This window comes from Melopsittacus undulatus, chromosome 9, assembly GCF_012275295.1.
Source record: "Melopsittacus undulatus isolate bMelUnd1 chromosome 9, bMelUnd1.mat.Z, whole genome shotgun sequence".
Lineage (NCBI taxonomy): Eukaryota > Metazoa > Chordata > Aves > Psittaciformes > Psittaculidae > Melopsittacus > Melopsittacus undulatus.
This window is the reverse complement of record NC_047535.1, coordinates 10,368,227-10,394,161: the sequence shown is the minus strand read 5'-3', so window position 1 is coordinate 10,394,161 and position 25,935 is coordinate 10,368,227. Positions and strand designations below refer to the sequence as shown.

At 39.4% G+C, this 25,935-nt stretch overlaps 1 protein-coding gene and 1 long non-coding RNA gene across 4 annotated transcripts; both read left to right on the top strand.

The window, feature by feature from the left end:
• The first annotated feature begins 25 nt into the window (after positions 1-25).
• LOC115946456 (uncharacterized) lies at positions 26-1,558 on the top strand. Its single transcript, XR_004080533.2, has 2 exons — positions 26-344; positions 1,083-1,558. It is a non-coding gene; the product is annotated as an uncharacterized lncRNA (long non-coding RNA).
• A 1,848-nt stretch (positions 1,559-3,406) lies between these two features.
• On the top strand, positions 3,407-25,165 carry GABPB1 (GA binding protein transcription factor subunit beta 1). Of its 3 annotated transcripts, none has more exons than XM_031048637.2 (9): positions 3,407-3,424; positions 10,403-10,510; positions 11,402-11,569; positions 12,033-12,227; positions 13,322-13,433; positions 13,766-13,879; positions 17,439-17,624; positions 18,890-19,005; positions 23,400-25,165. In XM_031048637.2, the coding sequence occupies exons 2-9, from the start codon at positions 10,403-10,405 to the stop codon at positions 23,550-23,552; spliced, it is 1,152 nt and encodes a 383-aa protein (XP_030904497.1). In that variant the 5' UTR covers positions 3,407-3,424; the 3' UTR covers positions 23,553-25,165. The 3 variants fall into 3 exon arrangements, with proteins under 3 accessions (XP_030904497.1, XP_030904496.1, XP_030904495.1); XM_031048636.2 differs by lacking the exon at positions 3,407-3,424 and adding an exon at positions 3,528-3,684; XM_031048635.2 differs by lacking the exon at positions 3,407-3,424 and adding an exon at positions 7,386-10,083.
• Positions 25,166-25,935: the final 770 nt, after the last annotated feature.

The following is a 25,935-nucleotide window of genomic DNA, read 5'->3' as shown; positions in this document are numbered from 1 at the left end:
CACAGCCGCTGTCCCGCGGGTCGTGTAAGGTGCGGTAGTGCCGTGCCGGGAGAGAATCCGTTTTCCCCGCGGAGCTCCCTCGGAGGTGGGAGTGTCTGGGATGGTGCGAAGAGAAGGGACAGGCAGGGTGGTTCAGATGAGTATCACCTGCGGTGGCTCCTTGGGGCCAACCCTGGAGGAGGTTCTTGGGGAGCGTGGGGTCGCCCCCAGCCTGTACCGCCGCAGCTGCTAGCCGGGCGCTCCGTAGGGCCAAGCCCGCTCTGGCCTGGCAGCACCACCTGACCAGGTTCTTCGTTTCGGGGCGTTTTGTTATCGAGGCCAAGCCACTGAAAGCGGACTCTGAGGTCTGTCGCATTTCACGGGACATCAGCGTTTGTATGCGGTGTTAAACTGGCCCTTCTACTGCAGTGCGAGATTTGGTGCGGGAAGGGGAGACACCTCCCCGTATGAAAATATCCTTTCTGGTTGTAGAGAAAACTGCATTGACGGGGGAACATTTAAGTTCAGATCTCGTTTTTCTTTTTTTATTGACGTCTATGTTTTCTGTGCAGCTTGTGGTGTTACTAACAAGCATTGTATCTCAGGGATGGCAGCAGTATAGTCGTGCTGGCAGTTGGAACACCAAGAAGAGAGTAGTGAGCCTGTTTCCAGTCAGTGAAGCAGGCTGTACAACTGAGATCTCACACAAACAGAGAGATGCTCTGTCCTGCCACAGTCCATCTGTCCCCTGTCAATGTGGGGGATTCATTTAAGATACTTAAACTGGGCAGTGTTAGGTGTATGGTTGGATTTGATGATCTTAAAGGTCTTTTTTCTACCTAAATGATTCTGATACTTTAACCTCCTGCTCCATTTTGCCAATGGAAACTTGTGAACAGGAGCAGTTTCGCTTGATGACGCTTCAGTAAACAAGGAGGTCATAAAGCCAAAATGAGAAAGGTGTCTTCATGTAGCCTTCCAAAATACTAGTGATGCATTGCCCAAAAGTCCTAATTGTATTGCAGTACTTAATGGTACAGTAATGCTGGTTGGTATTGTGTATGCAAAAGACTCAAACAATATCCTTCATCTCTAATTTGCAGTGTTCAGACACATAAAAGGTTCTGGGAGAAATGATGACAGCTCTACGTCTTCTATATTGTGCAATCAGCGAGGTTAATACTAAAGGAAGTTGACAGACTCTTAACAACATTAAACTGAACTGAATAATACCACTAACACAATGCTCTTTTAAGGGCCTTTTTCAGAGCTGCTCCATTTGTTTTAGCCAAGATGATGCACAGAAAGTTGTGAGAAGATGAAAAGAGTAAGTCCATTGATGTCAAAGCTTGGACAAGCCTGGACTCTAAGCGTGCAAATTAATGTGGAGTATCATATTAACTGCTCTCCAAAATGGACTTAGGGTGTCCCTTTTGTTGTTTCTCTTCTATAGAGAAATTGTGTCATAAAATCTTTTGTTCTTACTCATATAGGCAAACTCAAACCATATATAGGAAGGTGTTGGACAGCACCTGCCTGTACAATAAGTTTTATCATATTAAATAACTTGTTAAAACATGCTAATGTTGATTGTGTTATGACATGCTGTGTTGTTGCCTTAGGTTAAACCACATTTTCTTATCAGCACGTTTGTTACTGTGTCACAGTATTGAATAAAGAATTTTAAACAGCAAAAATCCATGTCCTTTAAAATAGAATGTATTAGGTTATTTAATTAAAAAATATAAATTACTATAGTGGTATAAATGAGAAGAAACCAAGTACTTCACAGATGTGAAATGTGTTTTGACTTGCCTACATAAGACATGAATCTCTCTCTCTTAAATGTACTTTTGACATATTCTGTTAAAAAAATATTAAATATGATTATTTTGAAGATGGTAGTTGTGAATGTAATAATGAAAACTCATAAAACTGCAAATGGATTAAATGCAGACTGCCTTCTTCACCTCTACAAAAGATTTTTCAATAATGCAGAACATTTTGCTTTTCCATAGCACTGCAGCTAACATAAGGCATTCCTTCTTGTTGGTGCATGCCTGTGAGGACATCATAATGTTTTCTATATCTACTGCTGTGTAAGTGAAAACCCGTAACATGGCAAGCTAAATGCTTGTTGAGAGGCACAGACAGTTGCCAGCCATGGAAAAGGGATGTGATTACTAGATGATCTTACGGTCCTTTCCAACCCTAACTATTTTATGATTCTATGATTAAGGCTGGATTTAAGGTTTCTACACTCTGGTAGTGACAGCCCCGAGAGTTATCTGGATTTGTTCTCTAGTGCCGCCTTCTGGCTGATCACTTCTGGAAAAATAAAGTCACCCTGAGACAGGTGACATGTAAAGGGTTAACTGGCTTTCCAAAACAACGCATGGAGAATTCCTGCCTGCAGCTTCTCACACCAAGGATATGGCAAGAACGGGAGAGAGCCTTGTCAGGGTCGTGTAAGCCCCACCACCACACTCAGACAGGAGGGCTGTTTTGCTGCTGCTTGTGGGAGACGTGGTTTTCTATGCTGAACCGGTCTGTTTCAGCAGTGACTCAAGGACTCAAGGACTCAGCTCTGGTGATGTTCACTCTGTGGAATATGGCTGTTTGTCTATTTGTCCAAGCTGTGACAAGGGCAAAAAATAATGGAACTGTAAAAACCACTGTTAGAAGTATGCTTCTGAATAACGAGTATTTAGTAGGTATTGTCATCTCCAAAAGAACTGACATTTTGTCATTGATACCTTTTTTTGAAGGATACAGATTACGGGATCTACACTTTATGGTGGCATCAGATGTTACTCAGAATAGCTTTGGGGAGAACATAAACATGACCACTTTACACTGCTGAAACGTAACTAGGAGGAATACTTTAGGGGCTGGGGTGCTTGGGTCCAAGGCCAGTTTGGGTCTGAAGGCCAGAGCTCTCTGACAGAGCAGCAATGGCTTAGGATCAGTCTGGAGTTATTATCCTTATGAAATGCAACCTCCTTGATACCCAAAAGTCGCTAAAGCCCTGCCGAAAGAAGGCAAAGGAGCAAAGCCCTTGCTTACAGGGCACCCTCTCTCGGGAGCACAACTGGAGCCCCTGCAACCAGGAGGCGGGAAGAGCAGCCCACGCCGCCCTGCGGCAGTGAGGACCCCCAAGAGAGCCGGCGAGAAGCACGGCGACCCTTTTTCCCCTCACGTCTTGAGCTGCTCCTGGTAAGGCTGCCTCGGCTCGCCGCCTGCTCGCCTCCCCCCGCCGACACCGGCTGAGGCCAGCGGGCGGCCGGCGCCCTGCCCCCCGCCGGGCGGGAAGCGGGACGGAACATGGCGGGCCCCTACAGCACCCGCTTCCCCGCCTTTCCCCGCACATCCGCGCATGCGCGGCAGGCGGCACCGAGGCCGTATCCCTCCGCCGAGCCCCTCGGCCGGGGTATTTGTTAATAAGGTAATACCCGCACCCCGCGGTAAGTGCCGCGCGCCCCTCAGACGGTTGCCGGTGGACGGTACGACCCGCTTCGCACCGGGTGTGCGCCTGCCGGCAGGTCAGCACCTCACAGAGCGGCACAGCGTCCCTCGCCTCCACCCGCCGTGTCCCTCCGCCAGGCGCAGCGGGGACTTTTGTGTGGGGCTTTTGGGCGCCGATGAGCGGCGGCCTCCGGCGCCCCGGGTTGTTGTCGCGGCGGCGGCGACCGGGCCGGCAGCACGGTAAGGTCCCATCTCCGCTCCCTGTCTCTCCCTTATCCTCCGGGCCGGCCAAGCTTTTCCAGGTCAGTCTGCGCCTTTGTATAGGGCCCTGTTACCGGATGTGGAAGTTGATCTCTTCGCTGGTAAAAAATAATTCCACTTCCCCCGGAACCCGGCGCCGCGGCTCCCTCCGCAGCGCCCAGCCCAGCCAGGATTTCCTGTTGGGGAGAGCGGGCGCGCTGGCCGGCCTTCCGGGGACCCCGCCGCGCGGGGGGCGCGGGCAGCGCAGGCGGCGGCCTGGGCCGTGGTGGCGGCCTGGGCGGCCTGCGGGGCGCGGCCTGTGGGGCAGGGGCTGCGCTGGGGTCGGGGGCCGCCGCGCGGCCGGTGGGGTGGTGATGTTGCGGGGACAGGTCACCTCGGGGCCCAGGTGCCCGCGGCAGTCCCACGCCCGGGGCTGCCGCACTGGCCCGGGAGAGAGCGACGCGCCGGGCGAGGGACCAAGGCGCTGAGGGGCAGAGCGGGGCCTGGCTCGTCCCACAGAAATCCCTGCTGGGCAGCCTGGCTTGGGTCGCGTAGGGACCGTCCCAACCGGGTGGCCGGTTCTTATGGTGGCCCTAGGCGGTTGAGCTGCGTGACGGTGTTTGGCGCCAAAGGTGCCTTGAGAGGAGCTGCCGTGGGAGCGCAGCGCTTCCCTTTTCTGCAGTGTTCCTGCCCGGAGCCTGTAACTCGTGCCTTGGGCTCTTAAAGCGTGTGATTGGAGCCCGAACGTGGGATAAAATGTGTTAGTTTGGACTGCAGTTTTTCTCTCCTGGTAGTCCCAGAATTGGTGGGACACTGGCTGATAGCACGTCAGTGAAACCTCCTGTAGGAAGTCTTCTGTGTTTAGCGTTTCTAACTTAAAGCAGTTGCATGTTGTTCTTGCATGTTGCAAAGGTAGCTTTTATTTAATGGTAAAAGCTGCAATTTAGGGTTAAATGTTGTGAGTGCGCAGTGTGGCACTTCAGATTATTTTTTAATTTTTTATATTTTTAATTATTCAGGACTTCTGAAGTATTAGTTTTAAGCAGTTTGGTTGAAGTGTGTATTCTGTGTACATAAATCTGCTGTGTAAACACGGTTAAGAGCATACATGGCAGATCAGCATGTACACTAGATGTAGGCTTTTGTTCATGACCCACTTTCTTTGCTGAAAGCAGTTTATTTTCTTGGGTTTTTTTAGGCCTATGTGCCAGACAGAAACTGTCGAGGAAGGTTCCTCATAACAAAATGGATGCTTTAATTAGACTGGTGCTTTTTGAGGGTATTTTCAAGTTTCAGTTAATCTGAGACATGCTCTGTATGGCTGTAGTACAGTTCAAAGGCTACATCATTAGCCCTTAGATTCTTCACGTCAGTCATAGCTGTTTTAACGTAACCTTTTTTGTATCTAGTGCCAAGCTTATCTCTGAAAGCTTTGTAGTTTGTTGGTAGTGCCAACCCAAACCTTGGCGGGTGCCAGTGGTTCACCCATGTTGCATAATAATATTATTTAGATGTTGCATTCTGCTGCAGGTAATGGCCACGTTTGTGCTCGCCTTTTTTAAGGATAAGACTTTTTACCCATCTGCATTATTTAATGGAGTTATGTTGCTGACGGGTGCTAATTTAAATTAATGTATGAGCCTAATTGGAAGACAGACCTGCCTAAATACAGGCTTGACTATCTTTAACCACTAAGCTATTCAACACTATATTTGCTTTCCTGATCTCTCTTTTCAGATCAGGTATTCTTCATCCGATGCATATGTAGCCCAACATGAAGGTCATGTTGCTGTTTAAACACACTAGAGAGAATTTAATTACAAGCACAACATAGTCATAGAGGAAATCTGAAAGCTGATAATATATTAATGTAGTTTCTATTATCATAGTAGAAGTGCGGGTACTCTAAGCCTATGATACTGAGATTTAAAGCATGAAGTGCAAAATTATTATTGAAATACATCTGGAAGGGTATGATTCCCTTAGGAAACAATACGGGAACTTTCTGAGTTTTTCATGTGTAAGTCACCATAATCACTATTAAATGATACATATAGTGAAATTATACCAAAGTTTTTAAGAGAGGCTAGGAAGTGTATGTACACCTAGGCTTAATGCAGTCCTGGTGCCTTTAAAAGTTAGAAAAGTTTTAAATAAAAATAATTTTTATTCCAATTGAAAGTTTTTAATTGAAATAAAAACCTTTTTGAAGAGTTTTTCTGAGTTCAGGTATTCAGCTGTTGTATTAGGATGTAAAAACAAAATCACAAGTTGATCCTATTACTTAAATTCTAATAATGATCAAAACTGAGTGCTTGATTAATGATTTAAATAGTTATTGCTAACTATTTATACTCTGTACTTCCAAAATATTTGTGACCTTGGTGTGGATAGGTGTATTAGTTAGAAATGGCTATTCTGAATTTCTGCTGGTACTATGCAGTGCTGGGATCGGATGGCAGTGTTTCTGAAGGTCAGGTCTTGAGAAGCAGGTTAATCTTGTTGAAACAGGGGAAAGAAAAAGGCATTGGGAAAAGGGCATTCTTTTTTCAGATGTAATGAGTGTCTTCCAAGTACACTTCTGCTGCATGCCACTTCAGTAGGGAAACCTGTTTAATTAGCATTTTATGAAAATTTATCTTGGGTTTTTTAGGAATGAGAAAATCTTATCACAGACACAGGGTATATTATTGAGTTTATGTTATGGTAAATTGCAGTGCTGCAGTCCATGCTTTTCTAACATATCTCTTAGGAGTGTGCCTTGGTAGGGGTACACTGGAGGCTGTGAGATTTCTGTGTTGGCAGATGTTCTTCAACAACTGGTTTGTGTCTGTTGATTTTGAGCAGTTGTTCACTACTGCAGGGGTAGAAGGGGAATAGGGCTGAGTCCAGGATCTTTGAGGCAGGACACCAGACTGAAAGGTGCTGCAGTATTTTTAAGCCAAACTTAATTTTCTTCCTTTGGACTGCAGACTCTGCTGCTCTGTTGTCTTCAGGGTGTGGTGTGGTGTTGCCCAAGCTTCCCAAGCTGCATGTTTTCCAGCTCCTCTCCCTCCTTACAGAGCCCATTTTGCACATAGTTCTGCCTAAACTCCATTCAAATGCTGTTCTATACCCCTCTGGTAACAGCATGTTGTTCAGAGTTTTAGAGAATGTATAAACCTTAAATCTGAGATGAACATGAAAAAGCAGAATGATTTCCTAGGTGTAAAATAGCAATAATAATTTGATGTAAGTTTTATTTACCAGTTAATTGTGGCACCTAGCTAATGATACTGTGTAGAATGCATTGCAGTAACAAAATGTGGAAGTTCAGGAGGTGATTAATGCAAAGAAGTCCAAACCCAGCAGAAGCTCTTCCCTATTTTACTAATTTGCAGACAAGCCCCATTGCTCACACAGTTGTGTAGGAGCTGCTAGAAATCTGAAAACATAATTCAGTTGCTATACAAATGACTATAACAGTCTCAGACTTTATTTCAGAGCCAGGAGTGTTTTTATTGTCTGAAAGAATCACTTGTAAGCATTATCCAGCTGTCATACTAGCCCAGCTTGATGGAAATGTCAGTTACTGAAGAGTACCTTCTAGCGCAGTTCAGTGGAGTTGATTTGTAACACTACATAGAGTAGCAGCAGCATATAACTAAGGGTGCTGCTTTGAAATAGAAATCTCATTTTAATTTTAAACGTATGTTACTGCACTATATATAGTACTTTGCTTTTGATAGTATCACTGTGCTATTGTAATGTTACTGAGTGATCTCAACAGAGCAGCTGAAGAACTCCTCTGGAAAGGGAAGAAAGGGAAATTCTGACAATGGAGACCATGGTATGCCCCAGTACTAGCAGTGGAAGAGTGGGGGCAGAGGGGGCATGTTGTTACTCAAGGGTTTCTTGACCTTGCAATGCTGGTCCTTGGAATGGTCAGCCAGGTAGAAATCAGCTTGGGATTGAATCTTATTGAGAAATTTTGTGGATGCCAGTGCTCATTGGTTAAAAGTGACAAAATGTGCATGTGTTCTGTTGGAAAGGCCTCTTCAGTTACTGCTGTTAGTGCATTAGTGACACGTAATGTGATTTTTATTTTTGCGTTCAGCAGTGTAATTTTGCTAAGTTTTAACTTTCTTCCACTAGATGGCCCAGGCATGCTTTCAAGTACCTGATGAGAACTTCATTTCTAAACCAAAGTAAAAATTCAGCATCACCAAACACACGTGAACTTCTGTGATGCTTTGTGCTTGTTTAAAATACAAACACTTTATATCAACCAAGAGAGTGTTGGTTAATGTAAACAATACATGGTAATGAAGGTTATGTTTGGTATGATCTTCTATGTCCCTCTTTTTCCTAGATTGGAACTTTCCTTATTGCATGTGGTACAAAGCAGTTTAGTTTTGCATTGAGGTGGAAACTGATGCACTGTTAGTCTGACAATGTGTTCAACCGCAGTGGTTCAGAGAGACTCTGATAAAGTGATTTTAGGCTGAAGTTTGTCCCTAACATCTCCTAGGAGTGAGGTGTGCATTTTGCATAGTTGATTTTTTTTTTCTGCTTGATTTTGCTGCATAGAGGTTTGGTAACAATTTTGCAGTTTATTTCTCTAGTAGAGATGTGGTCAGTAGGTTCGGAATAGGTGTAGTCATTAAATATACGGACTGTAATTTAATTCACCTATTTGTTGTCTGTCAGACATCATGTGTAAGCTTGTGGTCAAGGCTGTTTTGTTGATTAGTGGAGAAAGATAGATATACACAGGGGACAGCTCTTACCATGAGCATGTTCAGACACTGGGATGAGGTTGAAGAAGCAGTGGGATGTACATCCACAGGGACATCCAAAACTCAACAGGACTGAGCCCAATGCATTATGAGTCCGTTAGGCCAGCTCTGGCTGGAAGATTGAATTAGGTGACCTTAAGAGACCCCCTCCAGTCTCAGGAGTTTTGTAATTCCAAAAGGAGGCTTTATTCCTGTTCTCTACTGGTGTTTAAAACAAAATGAAACACAAGGAAAATAATTTGTCTTTCTGAATTAATTTCTAACTTAAGTATTTTGCATTAATTTCCAACTTCCCTTTTGCTTCTGAAGACCTTGATGTGGTGGTATTAGGCCACCAGAAGCGTGTGTTGCGTGCTCTTTCACTTCTTAAATTGCACCCCCTGTCTCCCCACCAAGAAAAAAAGAGAGCCAGATAAAGGGAGTGCTATATTCCGTCTTTCATTGCTGCACTTGCTAAATGCTCTCTCTGCCCTATTGTTTTATATCATTACTCCTAGTGTTTCCCTAGGATAGTAGGGATAGTAGATTTTCTTGTTTTCCTGTTTCTATTTTGCTCTTTCTCTTTATGGAAGAGTCAGCTGTTACTTCCTCTGCATCTGAATCTGTGCTCCCTTTTTCTTTCCTTTTCCCATTGTCAGTATTTGTCCTGGCCTGCCACCTTCCTGCTCCTCTTCCCTTTTCTTGCTAAACACAAATCAACATGTCTGTGTGTACTAAAAGGATGAACATAAATGGAGTGTTATTTTGGTGAGGGGATATTGCTGCCTGAAGTCAGTTCTGTAGGCAGAGAGGTGATCTACTCATGTTCCTGGCTCTACTGATGCATGTTGGAGTTCTGCATTTGCAGTATTTTCGTCTTCCTTTCTAATTTCTTATAAAGTCAGTAGCTTTCAGCTTATGGAGCAATTTACCACACAGGCTTTGCCAGTTGGGCCATGTGCAGAGAACTTCATTTTGTGATAGAAGTGTGTGTTTAATGGGATTTCTTTCTGAACTGATATACTGCAACTTTGGTTAGGAAATTGTAGTCGCATGTAGCCACAAGGCCTTGCAACTGCTATTATTAGTAATACAGGCTTAACTTCACTTGTGACTGGAAACTAAACTGAGGAAAGTAATTCCATTTTTAGCATATTGATAGTGGAAAACCTGGCTATAGGACTAAAGTGTTAATGATGTATTTCAGCTGGTAGCATGAGAAGATTATCTAAAGAATATGTGAGGCTTTTTCAGCTCAGTCCTGTGTCAATCAAAGTTTTGCACTTAATTTTTTGTAACTGTAGACAGTTGAAGTGGGTAGTAATGTTTGTTTTCAGGCAGACATTTTAGTTCATGCATCTGATGTGTGTGGTACAATAATATAGATTTATTGCATCATTTTTGTAGCTAAGGCTACAGAAACTGTGATTTAGTGTGAACAACATGAAGTGATAGTGATGGGCGAGATGTCAGAAAAATGCTGTGTTTCATAACTGTGTAAATGCATTTATGTAGTGGTACTTCTTAAACATGTGTAGGCATTTTGTATAAGTGATTGTAGTGCCTTTAGCCATGTGGCATAGCAGCCGTGCTGTAATACGATTTGAAAGTTGGACAGAGCTGCAGAAGGTTGCAGTATCAGGTGAGAACCTCTAAACCACTTTCTGCTATGAACAGTATGTGTCTGATTCAGATAATTTAGTTTTACACAGCATTGCAGATGCTGTGGCTATGTCACGATAATATGGACATCTTCACCCCAGTGTCTGACAAAAGTAATTCTAAAATCAAACTACTTATTGCATCAGTAAAGTTTGTTCTCATGGCTGTAATACCAACCCAGGTTTTGAACTTTTCAGAGTAGTTCAGAAATAATTAAAAAAATAGCAGTGGCATTTGTGTACTTACAGTGGTATTAATCTTTTTATTTTTTCTATATAATCTTTTATGTCCTTCACTAGATGTCACTAGTAGATTTGGGAAAGAAACTTTTAGAAGCTGCACGAGCAGGTCAAGATGATGAAGTTCGCATTTTGATGGCAAATGGAGCACCTTTTACCACAGATTGGGTAATGAAAACTTTTTCAGTGTTTGGTAAATCTCACTTTTCCTCACCTGCAGAAGAAAACAAGATTATTACAATTAAGCATCTACATTGCAAGCCTTTGGACTTTCTTCTTGGAATTGTGCAGCTACCTCATATAATGTCTAATCCAAAATTAAAGTTGTCTGTTTCTTCATGTGACCTCCTGTTGGTCTTGGTAACTGTGAATGAGATCATTCTGGTGGCTTTTAATTATGAACTTTGGAATGGTTAATGAGAGAAAGGAAAGCAGCAATCATTCTCCTAGTTATTGTGTTTATGCATTTAGTATAGTAAGAGGTCTGAATTAAGAAAGAAGTCCTAACTACCTAAATATGTGCATCTGAGAGTTCCCTGTTATAGGGGCTTTGAGTTGTCTTTTGAAGGTGCCTTTTTTTGAATAGGATATAGAGGGAGATCAGGTACCCAAAATTCTAGGTTGTTTGCAAGCCCTTAGGAGCTTTAAGCAACCCAGCTTTCAAGTTGACTCTGTTTTATGCTGGAGGTTGGACTTAAGCGTCTTCCAGAGGTCCATTCCAATATTGCTATGGCCTGTTGGCCAACACTGGAAGTGGGGTTAGGCCCCTTAAAATACCACACCTCAGAAAGACAGAAAAACATAGCACAGACCTCGAAAAGTTGCTTCCAATGAGCAGGTTTTTTGTATTGTCATTATTGGGGGGGGAGATGAAGCCCACAGGAATTTAAGCTTTTTTTTCATACTCTGTAAAAGCCATGACAGCTTTTTTTCTCTGAGTATGCAAGGGAAAATGGTTTTGAAGTGGTGCCCTAACACCCAAGTTTGATAGCTTCAGAACAGGAAGAAATCCTTCATACTGACATCTGTTAAAGCTCCACTTTTTCCATTACCTTACAGTTGGGAACATCTCCACTTCATTTAGCTGCACAATATGGACACTACTCAACAACAGAAGTGTTGCTGCGAGCAGGTGTAAGTCGGGATGCCAGAACCAAAGTGGACAGAACTCCATTACATATGGCAGCATCAGAAGGCCATGCCAGCATAGTAGAAGTCTTACTTAAGGTAAAAATGCCGAAACAAGGTCTGACACATGGATATTACAACAGTTTATCATCAAATATTTACAATTTCCTTTTAGTCATGAAAACAACATTGAAATGATATGAATATTTATACTGTGTGCATCAGAGCTTTGTTTCCCTGTTAAACTGTAATTTATTTTAGCATGAAAATAATGATTTCAGGTGGATTATTTATTGCTGTATCAAAGTAAGACTACCTCCTAATTTGGTATAATGTGAATAACCACTTTTAGAACCAAGACATTTTTTAGGAAGTCTTTAATCCTTTCAGGTAAATAATTTATTTGGTAATTAGATTGAAGTTCTTTTAAGAAATCTGTAGATGTGAGATAACAAACAGAACATTACTGATGGAGGAAGGCAGTTTTGGGCTTCATTATGTCACCAGCATTATTTAATTCAGATACTTATAATGACAGTTTATGCAACAATCTTGTTTGTAGCATGGTGCTGATGTCAATGCGAAGGACATGCTCAAAATGACTGCACTTCACTGGGCTACTGAACATAACCACCAAGAAGTTGTAGAACTCCTAATAAAGTATGGAGCAGATGTTCATGCTCAGAGTAAATTTTGCAAAACGGCGTTAGATATTGCGGTAGACAATGGAAATGAAGACCTTGCAGAAATACTACAGGTAACTTTTGATTCATGATGGTAAGGGAACTTAAAGTTCTTGTTTACAGTTGTGAAAAACTAAGCTTTTAATGCAGTAGTTGTGAAACTCGATATTGATTGGCAATGCTAAACTCAGTCTAATTTGTGACACGGAAGTGAGATTAATGTTGGCAAACATTAGTGACCAAAGAACATTTTCACCACCTACAAGTCAGGGATAAGTATCCTTTATTTTCATAAATTTAAGTGTTGTAGTATGCAGAACTAGGTGGTATCTTCACAATCAAGTTGTAAAACTTAACTCCCCACTATGCTGATAAGTTTTGACTGTACCATAGTGTTCAGTTAGCTTTGTATAGGGGTACTGATTTCCTAACAATTGGAGATCAGGAGAGGAGACACAAGAGATGGCAATTTTTCCTGAATTAGAAAGGCTAGCATTGAATTTTTGAAGTGATTTGGATTGGTATGATAACAGATACTTCCATAGGGATGTGTGCTCCACATTAAAGGCAAATGAAGAGCTAAATATTACTGATAAAAGAATAGAAAACAAGTTAAAAATACCATTACACCACTGTATAAATTTGTGTTCCCCATCATCTTAAACTGTAAGAGCTTCTACTCTTGTTCCTTTAGCCTCCTTTTCATGGCAGGAAGGATATAGTAAATTTAAGTCAGTAAGTCAAAACACAAGAAAACACCAAAAAGGTGACTGCAATCTACAATCCATAGCAGTTACGTAGCTTTCAGAGCCTATTTTCATGGCATGTAGCTGCCACAGCAGACTCAGTTCTTCAGGCCTCTATACACATGAGCTTTTGCATATCTACAAAAGGGCTTTGACTTTATATGATCCGCTTTGTTCACAGGCAGTGTGTTGTTATTCTCTTCCACTTCATCAGGCTTTTTGTATTTAAATTTCACCCAGGAAAAAAAGGTTCTCGTGTACTTCCACAAGCACAGGATGTGACATGATTTGCATATATTGCATGAGTATAACGAGGGAGATCATCACTGTTTGAGTGGAATGTGCAGTAATTCTAGTTCTTACAAGGTATATAATTTCTTTGTACCTACTGTTGGAATTATATTATTATGATTGTTTCCTAGATTGCAATGCAGAACCAAATCAATACAAATCCAGAGAGTCCAGACACTGTGACGATACATGCAGCAACACCGCAGTTCATCATTGGACCTGGAGGGGTGGTGAACCTAACAGGTCTGTTATCTTCTGCAAATACGTCAGATGGAACAAGTATTTAGATGTCTGTAGGATAGCTACTGGGATTTTATACTTTAATCGGTTTTCACCATTTAGTGGTAAGGCCTGAGGAAAAGCAGTGGTAAGAATAATTACCATGTTCCTCTTTGGTGTTTATGTGCTGTAAATAATATAGCTGCTTAAAATAACGATCTTGACAGAGTTAAATTATCAGAACATGTATTTGCTCAAGAAACTTGGCTGTGGAATAGCAGAATGTTGCTGAAAACAGTGCTTTAGCACTGGTTTTAAATTTGTCAGCTAACTTTTTTTTTTTTCTATCCCACCAGATGAAACAGGAGTGTCTGCTGTACAGTTTGGAAATTCATCAACATCAGTATTAGCCACGTTGGCAGCTTTAGCAGAAGCATCAGCTCCACTGTCTAATTCTTCAGAAACACCAGGTTAGAAAGCTTAAGTCATTTAACATCATTTAATAAATTAAAAGTACAGAACTGGCACTTTTGGTGATAGAGTTCATACAGAAATGAGTTTACAGCCTTCCTTTTTTCAGCATGAACAAAATTCTTCCTTTATTTTCTCTTGGAAGGTGGCCAAATTTATACGTACAATTGCTTCTCAATAAGATTTCTGACCACAACTAATGTTTCTAGGCCTAATGTGGGTAGTATTCATCTTGCTGAAAGCATTCATTTTGCTGAAAGCAGGTAATTCAGGAGATTGAATTTAAGTCTTTGTCTACGTACAGTTTAGTTGCATTTGGTGGAGAATGGGTTGAGTGCTTTCTGTTTAATTATTGGGAAATGTCCCCTAACACTGTTTGCGAATACTTTGTCGTGCAGTGATGAGTATGTCCCACTTCAGGCTGGTACACTTCAGTTAAACATAAGCCTAGCATTCTTGTTCTCTTAGGAAGAAGCAGCCTGCATCCTTCATTGCAGATGTATGTATCCTACCTTATTCCATAAGGCCATGACAAGAAGCCAGAAAGGCACAAGGAATTCCATTGTCCCTAGTTGCCAAGTTTTGCATTCTTCTTTCTGATGAGTTTCTCACTTCACCTCTGCCCCATGGATCTCTGCCAGTTACTGCTTTGTCTGAAAAAAATACATATCTGTACTCAGATTTCTGGCCTGACAGCTACATCCTAACATAAACCTGACTTTTCATCTCAGAGTATTTTGACGTCCTGCAGGATTTCTTCTAAATGCAACTCTTCTGCTGCTTCTCAAAGCAAAGAACTGCAGCTGTACTATTTTATGACATTTGAATATTGCAAGTGAAGTGGATGATCTAAAACCAGAGTGCAGTGTCTTTTGTTATAGGAGAAGCTGTTGATGTTTTCAATTGATAAATTTCAGTGAACCTTGGATCTAATTGTAGGAGAGAAACTTGAGAAAGGATTGCATGGGATTATAGAGCATTAAATGTGTATCCAGTACTCAGTAGTAGGCTTTGGTAATGAACTGAGTGTAATGTTACAGTAAACCACTGAAGATAAAAACTATTAGAGAGGAGGCAGGAGGCAATGGACAGAAGGAATAACCTTGAAGTCTTGATGCAGTAATTTCGCACCTTCAATAACACAGTGTCCATCATACCTAACAGTCTTGTTTATTTTGGAGGTTCTGCTTTGAGTTTTATGCAGATGTGGGTAATCTTGCAGCATATTACTGTGTAAATTATTTTCTGGGTTCTTACTCCTTTTATAGTTCATAAAGTGTAAAGAATATAAAACCTGCATATAGTGACATCAGTAGTGAATGTCTTCAAGGTAAAAATAAAACACCATACGCCTCCCTTCTCTTTGTGGTCATCTTGTAAAAGATTCATTTATAAAATTGTAGCGCTGAGAATTCTGGTTTTGGCTTGCATTTAGCCTTCTTTATTTAAGACTGTATAAACTTGGACAAAGCACTTAGATTCTGCCTTTTATGTTGTTTTTGTGTAGGTTTTCCTCCTCTTTCACAGAGGAGGAAACTTTACCCTGATCTCCTCCCTAGTTCCTCATGTCTTACAGTTAAAAACACATCAATTTTGTAAAACCAAAGAAAGGAAGGTGCTTCTCACTGGAGCTGAATAGACTAGTATTTTTTTTTTCATTGTTACTCAAGTATATATGAAGCACGGATCTTATGCACAAATGTGTTGCATAATGTATGTATGGAACTCAGAGCTGGGTTAGGAAAAAACCTGATTTAAGATGTGTATTTGGAAAGCAGTAACTAGTGTGCTTACTTATGGAATTAGGCATATACTTTGCTGCTTGTGAAGGTGTTCTCCCCATGTACACACTGCAGCAGAAAATAATGCATATTATTTCAGAGATTCTTGATAATAATTGTGCTACATTCCTAAATGACTTCAGCTTTCCTTTGACATGCGAAACAGTATGGTAACTAATGATTATATGGATATGAAGGAGAACAAGGAAGGTATAAGGACTGTATTTAAGGGCATGTTTTTCCTTTACATAGAATAACATTCTTTCTAGACAGAATGTTCATTTTTCTGTTAAGGTCTGAAGAAGTCCTGATAATGTTTTGTTCCACAACTAAAAGGCCAGTGCTGAGTTTGAAACTGAAGATCAGGGCTGTTTGCCACAGCAGCTAGTATTAGCACTTGCAGCTTGGAAAGGCAGTGGTCTTACTGCTGAGCCTGTACATGAAGTCAGATCAAGTTCAATACAACACCACTTATGTATGTAGGACTTACTGTTTTGGTTTACTGAGTAAATACTCTGTGAATATTTAGGCAGTGCTATAGGACAGTAATCTCTGAACATAAAGAGCTTCAGAAGACAATGACTGCAGTCATTATTTGAACTACAGAGTGATTTTTTTGTGTGTTATATTGTAATTTAAAGATGAAAGCTTCAAGGTTTTATCTACCTTCTCTCATCTTGAGCATCACAACACAGTCTGTAGGATTTTAATTTCATCTCTGTAGATAGAAAGCACTCTAATGTCTGTCATTTAAATCAAAGGCTTTGCTTGTACCCTGACAAATTGAAAATATAATACAGAGTTAGTGTGCTTGAGATTCTTTGATTGTGCTACCAGTGATCTTGCTCTTTTGTCTTGGTATCTCATTGCTTTAAAAAAATAAAGAGTGGTAGTGTGAGACCTCAGTTAGTGTATAGTGCAAGTGTGGTGTGTGTTGTAGTTCTGAATGCAGTCTTACCCTTACCTTACCATGATGGATAGATGTAATGTAAAACTTCACTGCTATTTTTGACAATGTCAAATAATGAATTAGAAATGCTTAGTTGAGCTGGGATTTTTTATTTTTACTTTTACATATGAAAATACATACATAACAATGTTTATTTTTCTACTTAAGCTCTACATTTCTCCTTCAAAGGTGTAAAAATGTCAACTGTGCAGAACTTAACCTTTAGTCCTGTTTCATATTTTGTATAACAAATAAAGTTGTGTTTGTGGTTGAAGTACCCCGGTAGTACAGACAAAACTTTTAAGATTCTCTAGAGGTCCGTCAGTCTGTTGCACTCTTGAAGACCGTTACGGTAAGCAGAGAAGTCAGGGCTGGGTCCTGAGGTACACCTGGCAAGTCACTGGTTGAGGAGTAGTTTCAAGGTAGTATTTAAAGTTTGGTTTATTCTGATGTTAGTATAAATTAGTCCAGCTTGTGTACAATGCAGAAGTTATTTGTGTTCTTAAAACCAACTCTTGTTCTTGCTGCAGTGTTAGCACTGAACCCAAAGCATCAGTTTTGAGTGGGGTTTATCTATCAGGAAACATACTAAATAAAAGAACTACTTTATCCAGCAAGGTAAACCAGGACAGAGTTCATATATATTTCAAAATGTCAGTCCTTATGTTGCCTGGTGAAAGATCTTATTTTTATTAACAGTAGAATGTCTTTTAAAATTTTATGCTACTTAGTGCATTATTACACATTTTTTTTCTGCTGTACTTAAATGCATTTGAAATAATATAGTTTAATTAAATTGACTTAATTCCTTTACTAATCTGTTGATAGTTGTGGCCACAGAAGAAGTTGTGACTGCAGAGTCTGTGGATGGTGCTATTCAGCAAGTTGTCAGTTCTGGAGGTCAGCAAGTTATTACTATAGTGACAGATGGCATTCAGCTTGGTAATCTGCATTCAATTCCAACCAGTGGAATAGGACAACCAATCATTGTGACCATGCCAGATGGACAGCAAGGTGGGTGGAAACATGTACAATTTCAGCTTGAGCAACTGTTTCAGTTATAGTAATTACAATTAATTGTTAGATGCAAATAGTTTGGACAATTTTGTGTAAGTATAAATTTAAAAACAATGAGTTCTTATACTGCAAAATGCTCAGACATGAGCTACTGCAGTTCAGTGAGTTACCTGTCAGCAGAGTGCATTAGGAGAAAGAAGAATTATTAACTGTGTGGAAGGGAAACAGTGTGTTAAAGGGAAAAGCGATAACTACTTACTTTGCTTTCAGTAAGCTTGATTCTTGTAGACTTGTTTTGAAGGCTAGAAGATGGAGTAAAACAATAGTCTTCTTCCAATATTCATGTAGTTGCTTTGCCAGAAAGACAGGGAGGTGAGGCTTGGATGTAGAAATCTGGTGCTTCAAGCAAGCTGTGCAAGTCCTATGGAGTGTGTTCTTAACAGAATGAAAGTCAAGTCTGGCATGCTTGAGGTTTTAGAGGAGCAGTGGTAGAACCAGTGGAACCAGAATGACACAAATGGTCCTGTTGGGCCATGTGTTTGTGGAAGCTGCTAGTGTCATAGGTGCTGTTTTGTGATGTGTATGTTTTGGGTGGTTTCTTTTAAAGGTGTTCTGCCACTACTTAGACAAAAGTTATTCCTTCTCCAGTTTCTTCATGAGGGCTCCCAGTGTGGAGTTTGAAGAGCTGTACCCAGGGACAAGTTACTTGGCTCAGTCTTGTCTGAACAAGTACAGCTAGTTACCAGAAAGCATGAATGTGTGTAGGTAGTAACTGAAGTGACAGTTACGACATTTATTTGCCAGATGGTTGCATGTCTATATTAAGCGTATGAATTTCTTTAGATCCCTTTTCCTTTAAAGTTAATAACTACTGGATTTTCAGATTACCTATGGTGTTCTAATCAATCAAAATCAAAAGCCAGTTTTGTATTTAGTATTTGCTTAAGTAACATAAAGATTGTCTGTTTTATACGTTAGAGAATTGGCAGGCTGGTAACTGCTGCAATTCACTTCCATGTTTGTTTGCACTGTGAAAAATGGCAATAATACTCCAGAGTGACAACTAACAATTGTAGACCTCAGTAGCATACAAGCAGCTGAAGTTTTTAGTAAATTCCCCCAATATAGATTTCATAGTGCACTTTATTATATAGTTGTGTGTTCATAGGGAAAAGTCTCTGCATTTTATTGCTGTTAATTAAATTTTGTATAGTGCAAATATTGTTTGAAGCAAATGTATTTATATGTACAAATGTTTTCAGTATTAACAGTTCCAGCAACAGATATTGCTGAAGAAACTGTGATAAGTGAAGAACCGCCAGTGAAGAGACAGTGCATTGAGATTGTTGAAAATCGTGTGGAGTCTACAGAAATAGAAGTAAGGAGTATATTGCGTGATATGTGGTAACCAGAGTATTCAGCACTGAATATCTGGTTGTGGGATTTTGTGTTGTTCTAGAGTTTAATTTTGTGTTATCAGAGACTGAAGTGTGTGAAACAATAACTTGTTCTGTCTTTCCTGTTACCAGAGTTGTTAAAAGAATGTAGGAGGGCTGTTTGCTTCATCCTCTGGTTGTGCACATAAAAGTGGCACTTCTTTAAATATATAACTTAATTTTTTGTTTTTCCTTTAAGATCACCAGCTACTTTTTAAAATGAGGTACCAATATATTGAGTAACTTGCCATTTTCTATTAGTGAATGAGGTATCGTACCCACATCTTTCTGCTATGACGGTATGCTTGTCCTAGTTGTGAGATCTTATTTTTTACAAGGTTTCCTTTCCATTCATGGTATCTGAATAACTGTTAATGGAGATGTGAAACAGTAAGATTCTGCGTTTGTCAGTTTGTATCTGCTCCTCCCTCCCCCCTGCCTTTTTTTTTTTTTTTTTTAGTCTGGAGCTGTTTACACATCTTTGCCCCATCCTGTTGTGGTTTTGCTTGTTTGTTTGTTTTTAATTATAGTGTGAGACACCTAACACCACTGAGAGCTCTTTTTATATATGAGAAATAGATGTAGCTGTTTAATTTTAAATTGTAGCCTTTTTATATTAGCCACAATAGGTCAACCATCTCATTCCTTCTTCTGTTACTTGTTACTGTGCTGACCAGTGTTGGTCAAAAGTTTATGAAAATTGCTGTTTACCTTGTCTAGGCTGTAAGTTCTCATTTTGTCAACTCCATGATGCTTCATTTATCAAAGATTGTATTCTCCAGCTTCTGTTTGCATTACTGAAATGTGCCTAATTGAATATTTTTTTATTGTACAGTGTGTGCTATGTTATCCATGTCTAATAACAATAATTACCACCTTTCATCACTTGCTTTCCCTGTCCCTAAGTTGTCACATCAAATACTTCTGGGGTTTGCAGCTTTGTGGTCATTACAGATTATCATGACAGTTGAAATTTTCTTTCTGCGTTTTTTAAAATGTATGACTGTTACAATAAAAGTGTTTCTTAAACATTTGCCTGAATTATTCATAAAGGAAATTACATTTCCTTAAGTATTTAAACAATTCTGTTAGGTGAAAGAAAAAAGTCTAGATTGGTTAAGGAATAAATTGACCTGTTCCTAATTGCATATAGTTAGTGTAGCAGTACAAATAATTCTTATAAGGGGATTATCAGTTTTAGTTGTATGTTTTTAAACACATTTCTCAGATATTGAAAGAAGTTGGTTTAAATTAGTTACTTTCTTTGTTACTTTTAAGTGGAAGTTTTGATGACAGACTTTGTCTCAATCCCTGACAGTCAAGGTCAGGTTGGTTGGAGTCTTGGATGATGTTGTTTAGTGTGCAGTGTCCCTGCCCATGGCAGGAGGGTTGGAACCAGATGATCTTAAGATCCTTTCCAACCCTAAGCATTCTGTGGTTCTATACAACTGGAAATGCAGATGCAGACCTCTGCCTCTGAAGGCAAGTTGTGGTTCACAGGTCTTTGGTGCTCCCTCAGTTTGGTTAACAGAGGCATTAAAGAAGTGCACATAAAGTGAGTTCACAGCAAACTTCATCATCATAGAAGGCGTTAGATAGTTGAATTTGGTGGGAGTAAGACCCCTCTGCTCATTAAAATATTTTTTTAATGCATAAAACCGTTATTGTTTGGTTTCCAGTGGTTTATTCCTTTATTTCATTATGAAGAGTTAATTCAAGGTTAAGAGTGCATTCTTCAGCTATTTTAAACACATGGCATATGAACAGTTAACTGTAGTTAAGTTTAACATCATCCCATTCATGTCAGGTGACAAACTTCCCTGTGAAAGTATTGTGAATGACTAAAGCTGTCCTTGTGATCTTTTATTTTTCTCTTCTGCGTCTGTTAAGTTCAAATATTCCAGCTTATTTTGAAGGGTGGTAGCAGTTTTCCTGAACAGTTTGATATTTTAAATATAAGGTGGCAGCAAAAAAAACCCTGTGTCACAGATACTGTTTTTCATTTTCATTCATAGTTCATTAACATGCAGTGATTTTTATTTTCATTCTTGTATTTGACTTTTGTTGAGTGCTGTGTTGTATTCTGTGTTGCATGCTTGAAAGTTCACACATTAGAACCAATAATTTCATTAGAATAAAAAAAAGGCGTAATTGTAGACTAATTATATTAGTGAATTTGTATCCCTGCTTGTTCTGTTAAAAAGAATGCTTGGTTTGGTTATTTCAGTTGTGGATGTCCTTGTTGCCAATATATAGACTGTTAAGAAAAGTTACATGTAAAGAAGAAAATCTGATAAATTGGAAGATTTCTTAAGAGCACTCAGGGTCCTCTAATTTGTGTTTTACCCAAGTAGGTTTTTATACTGATACAGAAGAACTTCAGATAATTAGAACACTTATGGATTTGATTATATTAACAGACCAGATACAGTCCTCCCTATTCTAGATGTCAAAGGATGACAGAGAAGTCCCTGTTCAGTCTGCCGTAGAGCTGCACTGCTCCTCCAGAAGCACTGGTTTCTTCTCACTGCCTAGTTAGTATGCTTAACCTCAGCTCCTTAACTCATTCTGTTGATGTTGGAGCAATGATGGTCTAAAAACTACACCTATTGATAGTAGGACTAATGTACATGCTTTGAATTGCTAGTATGCTTGGTGTATACTGGGTTTACCTTCTTGTCTCTGCCACTGAGACTTGTTTTTTTAGGTATGGTGTTTCCCCCTCTATTTTTCTCTTCTGTGGGACTTTTAGGTATGGTCTAAGAACCCCTTCATTCCCAAGTGTTTGCAGTCTGCACACACTCCAGATTTTCAGATGTGGAACTTCCTTTTCATATAAGTAAGATTACAGGAGCTCTCATTTTATTAGAATATGCTCTGGATGAAACAAACCCCTCCTAGTTCCTCTTGTTCTTAAAGCCCTGTGTAAAATCAAGTTGCACTTAATGTGTTCTATATTATAGCAAGTCTTTATGACCTGCTAATAACATCTCTCCTTCACATGTTTTTGCTGTCCAGATGCTGCTGTTAGCAATGATCTGACCACCTATGTCGTTATATTCCAGCACATTCAGCGCAGCATGTGACTGCTAAATGTGACTGTGACAAGTACTGAGAACAGCAGCAAGTAGAAGGGAGGCAGCGTATTTTGTATTTTCAGGCTCTGACCATGAAAATATGTGGGTGCAGCAAAGAGTTGAAGAATAGGGATGCTGTTATGTGGGAGTGGGGAAAGAAAATTCTAACAACTGTTTGAGGTATTAAATTGGAATGTGGTACCAAACTGCTGGGAGTAAGGTAAAAAGGCACCTTACTTTGACTGGGCCTCAATTTCTGATGAGAGTTTTGTTTTTCTGGGAAATTGCTTGCTTCTCTGACAAGTTCCCTCCTGTGCATACTTAACAACTACAGTGGAAAGAATGATTTGAAATCAAATGCTACCTTACTCATAAAAGTATGATGCACTTTAATGAAATGGTATTTGGTTGAAGATCAAACAAAAACTATTTTCCAAGCAAATTGCTTTTTCAATTGGGCTCAGTGCAGCATCAAACAAAATGACAGAACCTACTCCACTGCAGATAGAAGTACATTCTCCTTAGTTCCAAAGGCAGCTTCATAGGAAATGGCATTTCCCGTATTATTTTGCTTGGAAACCATTTTATAGCAATCCCAAACAAACTTGTATGCAGGATGGAGCCTTGTGTTCCTCCTTTTGAATTGAAAAAGCTCATCTAGCTAAGTGTCAGTTAATTCATAAGATGGGGTATCCCTGGGGATGTAATTATTAATTATACATTAGGATTGCATAGTAATAATCACTTCCAATCACTTCGTTTAGGAAACCCAGTTATGTGTGTATTTTGGTTAGTGGCAGCTGTCACTTTTTAGTGCAAGTTGCTGCTAGGTAGCAGTTTTTCGTTGTACTGTCTGAAAATACAACAGAATGGGACAATCCTGTTTGAATGGATTCCAATTTACAAGAGTAACAAAGGGAATTGAGTAACTGGAGAAATGCTAATATATGATGTTGTATTTGATCACTGCACTTCCTCTTTTTATTTCACTCTTTTCCCATGAAGACTTGCTTGGTATCTTTGCATCTAAAGAAACTTGGATTTACTATGGTTCTACCTAAAGCCTTATTGTGGGGAGGTGTCTGGTGTGATAGTTCCTGTCTAATTTACACAGCAGTGCTTGGTTTGCCCGAGTAAGAATTGAACAGTTTCTACATGATATCCTAACACTTGAGCTGCATGTAAAGGCAAAGAATTTGCCATTTTAATGTGTATTCGATACATATTTGACAAAATATTGCTGGTTATGTTTCTAATAGGAAAGAGAAACTCTTCAGAAACAGCTGGATGAGGCAAACAGAGAAGCACAAAAATATCGTCAGCAGCTTCTAAAGAAAGAACAAGAAGCAGAGGCCTATCGGCAGAAGTTAGAGGCAATGACCCGCCTCCAGACTAATAAAGAAGCTGTTTAATAAAAGTGAACATACTGCAAAGCCTGTTACTTTCCAAAACCTGCAGTACAATCTTGAACTGTACGCTATATAGGTACAGACACAGGATTACATGATAGAGAAGATGCTACAAGTTGATAACTGGACTTAAGCCGTGAGCTCTCATTAATTTCTTGTAACATAAAAACTCTGAACTTAGAAATTGTGAAAAGTATTTAAAATGAAATACTGTAAATAGTTGGTTTTTTTACAGTTTCAAAATGAGTTGATAAATCTTTTTGAAGGGATCCAGAAACACGAGAAGCCAATGTTTTTGTGAAATTTTTGATTTTAGTATGAATCTAACCTCTGAAAAACAGAACAGTTTTAAGGGTGATGTTGTTGATTTAAGCTGACAACTTGAAAATTATCTGACAAAATGATTTAACAGTTATTTCTACATGGTAACAACTGAAACTTCTCTGAATAAGACATTTCCAAGTGGAAATCTTTGTACAGCTTTAAGTAGTTGTCTCAGATTCTCTGAAAACCATTTTTGGGTTTTTATTTTAGGTGGTGAAATTTTTATATTTAATTTCAGATATATCCAAGTAGATTTACATGTATATGAAGCTAATATTTTTTAAACTTTTCAGTTTGTACATATGCTGCATGTTTTTATAATTTCTACACATACATCTTGCATAGGTATTTTTCAGCAAAGATGAGGAAAATGTTTAGCTTATATGTCATTGGAAGTAAGCAGCCAGTTTGATTGTGGATGGTATATTTGTTGGAAGAATGTAATTTGTAATTAAAAACAAAAAAAAATCTTTATTTACATACAAGATGTGATTTAAAATTTGGTAGTGGAGGCATCGAAACTTTACTTTGTGTCTTACAATTTTCATGCACAAGCATTTAAAAGTTCAGTAATGCATAGGAAAGAATGTCTCCACTGGAACACAAATAGTAGTTCTTTTAGGATATTCCTATTGATCTCTTTTTCCCAATAGCCTTGAAATAATTTCAGTGATACCTTTTTTTCTAAATGGACTTTTGCATTTTAATTATGCAATTGGACAAGTAATTTTTTTATGTTGTGATGCTCCTCTTACCCAGCATCATTTTTCTTCACTGTGATACTGTGTTTGTGTGTGTCTGTGCAGTGATCTATTATGGTTAGGATTTATATGGCACGTTACATCTTCAGAGCATTGTAAAATCTTTTAAAGAGCCCTTACTGTACTGCCTGAGGCAGGTAAGTGGGTGTTACTGTCTCAATTTTATAACTGATACAAGTGCGACACAAATGACTGGCCCAAGACCACATGGATCTGTGGCAAACCTGGGAATAGATCTCAGGAGTTCCTGGCTTCTAGTCCTGTGCTTAGACTGAGCTGCCTTAAGATTGTTCAGTGCTGTGTTACATTAAATTCTGAACTACTGTGCAGATTCCTTTTTTGTAAGATAAAACTCTTTGTGCTTTGCTTTGTTGTTCCATGTTTCACTGCTTTTATGGAATTGTTTATATAAACTTAAGCAAAAAGTCTAGTTTACCTATACTGTACACAGAAAAATTACCCTTAAAACTGTACTCTGGCCTACTTTTTCTATTTTACAATTAAATATCTTTTCCACATATATCCATTGTAGAATCAGTTCCATTTCAATTTTTTGTATGTACATCAAGGTCAAAGCTGTGTTGTATCAGCATTCAGAAAAATAAGAAAAACCAGTTTTAGGATTAGAATGAACTTAGGAGGGAGGTGTGGGGAAAGAATTGCATTACACAGTACTGAAGTAAAACCTTCCTTCTTCAGACTTTGATTTGTGTGTATAGAATTGGCTGTTAGGAAAAAATCCTAAATATTCTAGTATTGGTAAAAATTTGTTAAGTTTGATCCCATTTGAGAAATTGGGATCAAATTATTGGCAAAGAATCCAAATATATAAAAAAGGGGAAAGGCTGTGGTGGTGGTTTTTAGAATTATTATTTTTCAAGTATATAATCCTGTTCAGCTGGTACTTGAAGCAAGTGTTACGCAGTGCCTAACTGGAAATAGCTATCTTTTTTTTTTAGAAACTCCATTATGTCACTAGCGAGTGCAGGAACCAGTCAGTCAAGATAAATGCTGGTTAGGCATTGCTCCAATTGATGTATTCTGTGATCAAAATAATGTTTGTGTCCTCACATCCCACAGACTTAACTGCAGCTTAATCTCTATGAACTCTTCATAATGATAAGAATTCAGCGTTGGTCTGGGCAGTGATAGTGGTAATGTTCACCTCCAAATGGAGCTTTCCCACGGTTTCGATGGCACAGACCTTTGTAGCAAACAATGAAAAGAACCTTTTCTATTAATCCTGCTTCCTGTGAGCAAATATTCTGTTCCTCATTGTCTGTAACAAAATCCTTCCAAGT

What these genes read in the sequence shown, in the direction of transcription:
- GABPB1 (XM_031048637.2), top strand. Translation starts at nt 10,403, where the DNA reads ATGTCACTAGTAGATTTGGGAAAGAAACTTTTAGAAGCTGCACGAGCA. An exon ending in ACCTTGCAGAAATACTACAG is followed by an intron (nt 12,228 to 13,321) that starts GTAACTTTTGAT and finishes ATTGTTTCCTAG; the next exon opens with ATTGCAATGCAGAACCAAAT. An exon ending in TGGAGTCTACAGAAATAGAA is followed by an intron (nt 19,006 to 23,399) that starts GTAAGGAGTATA and finishes TGTTTCTAATAG; the next exon opens with GAAAGAGAAACTCTTCAGAA.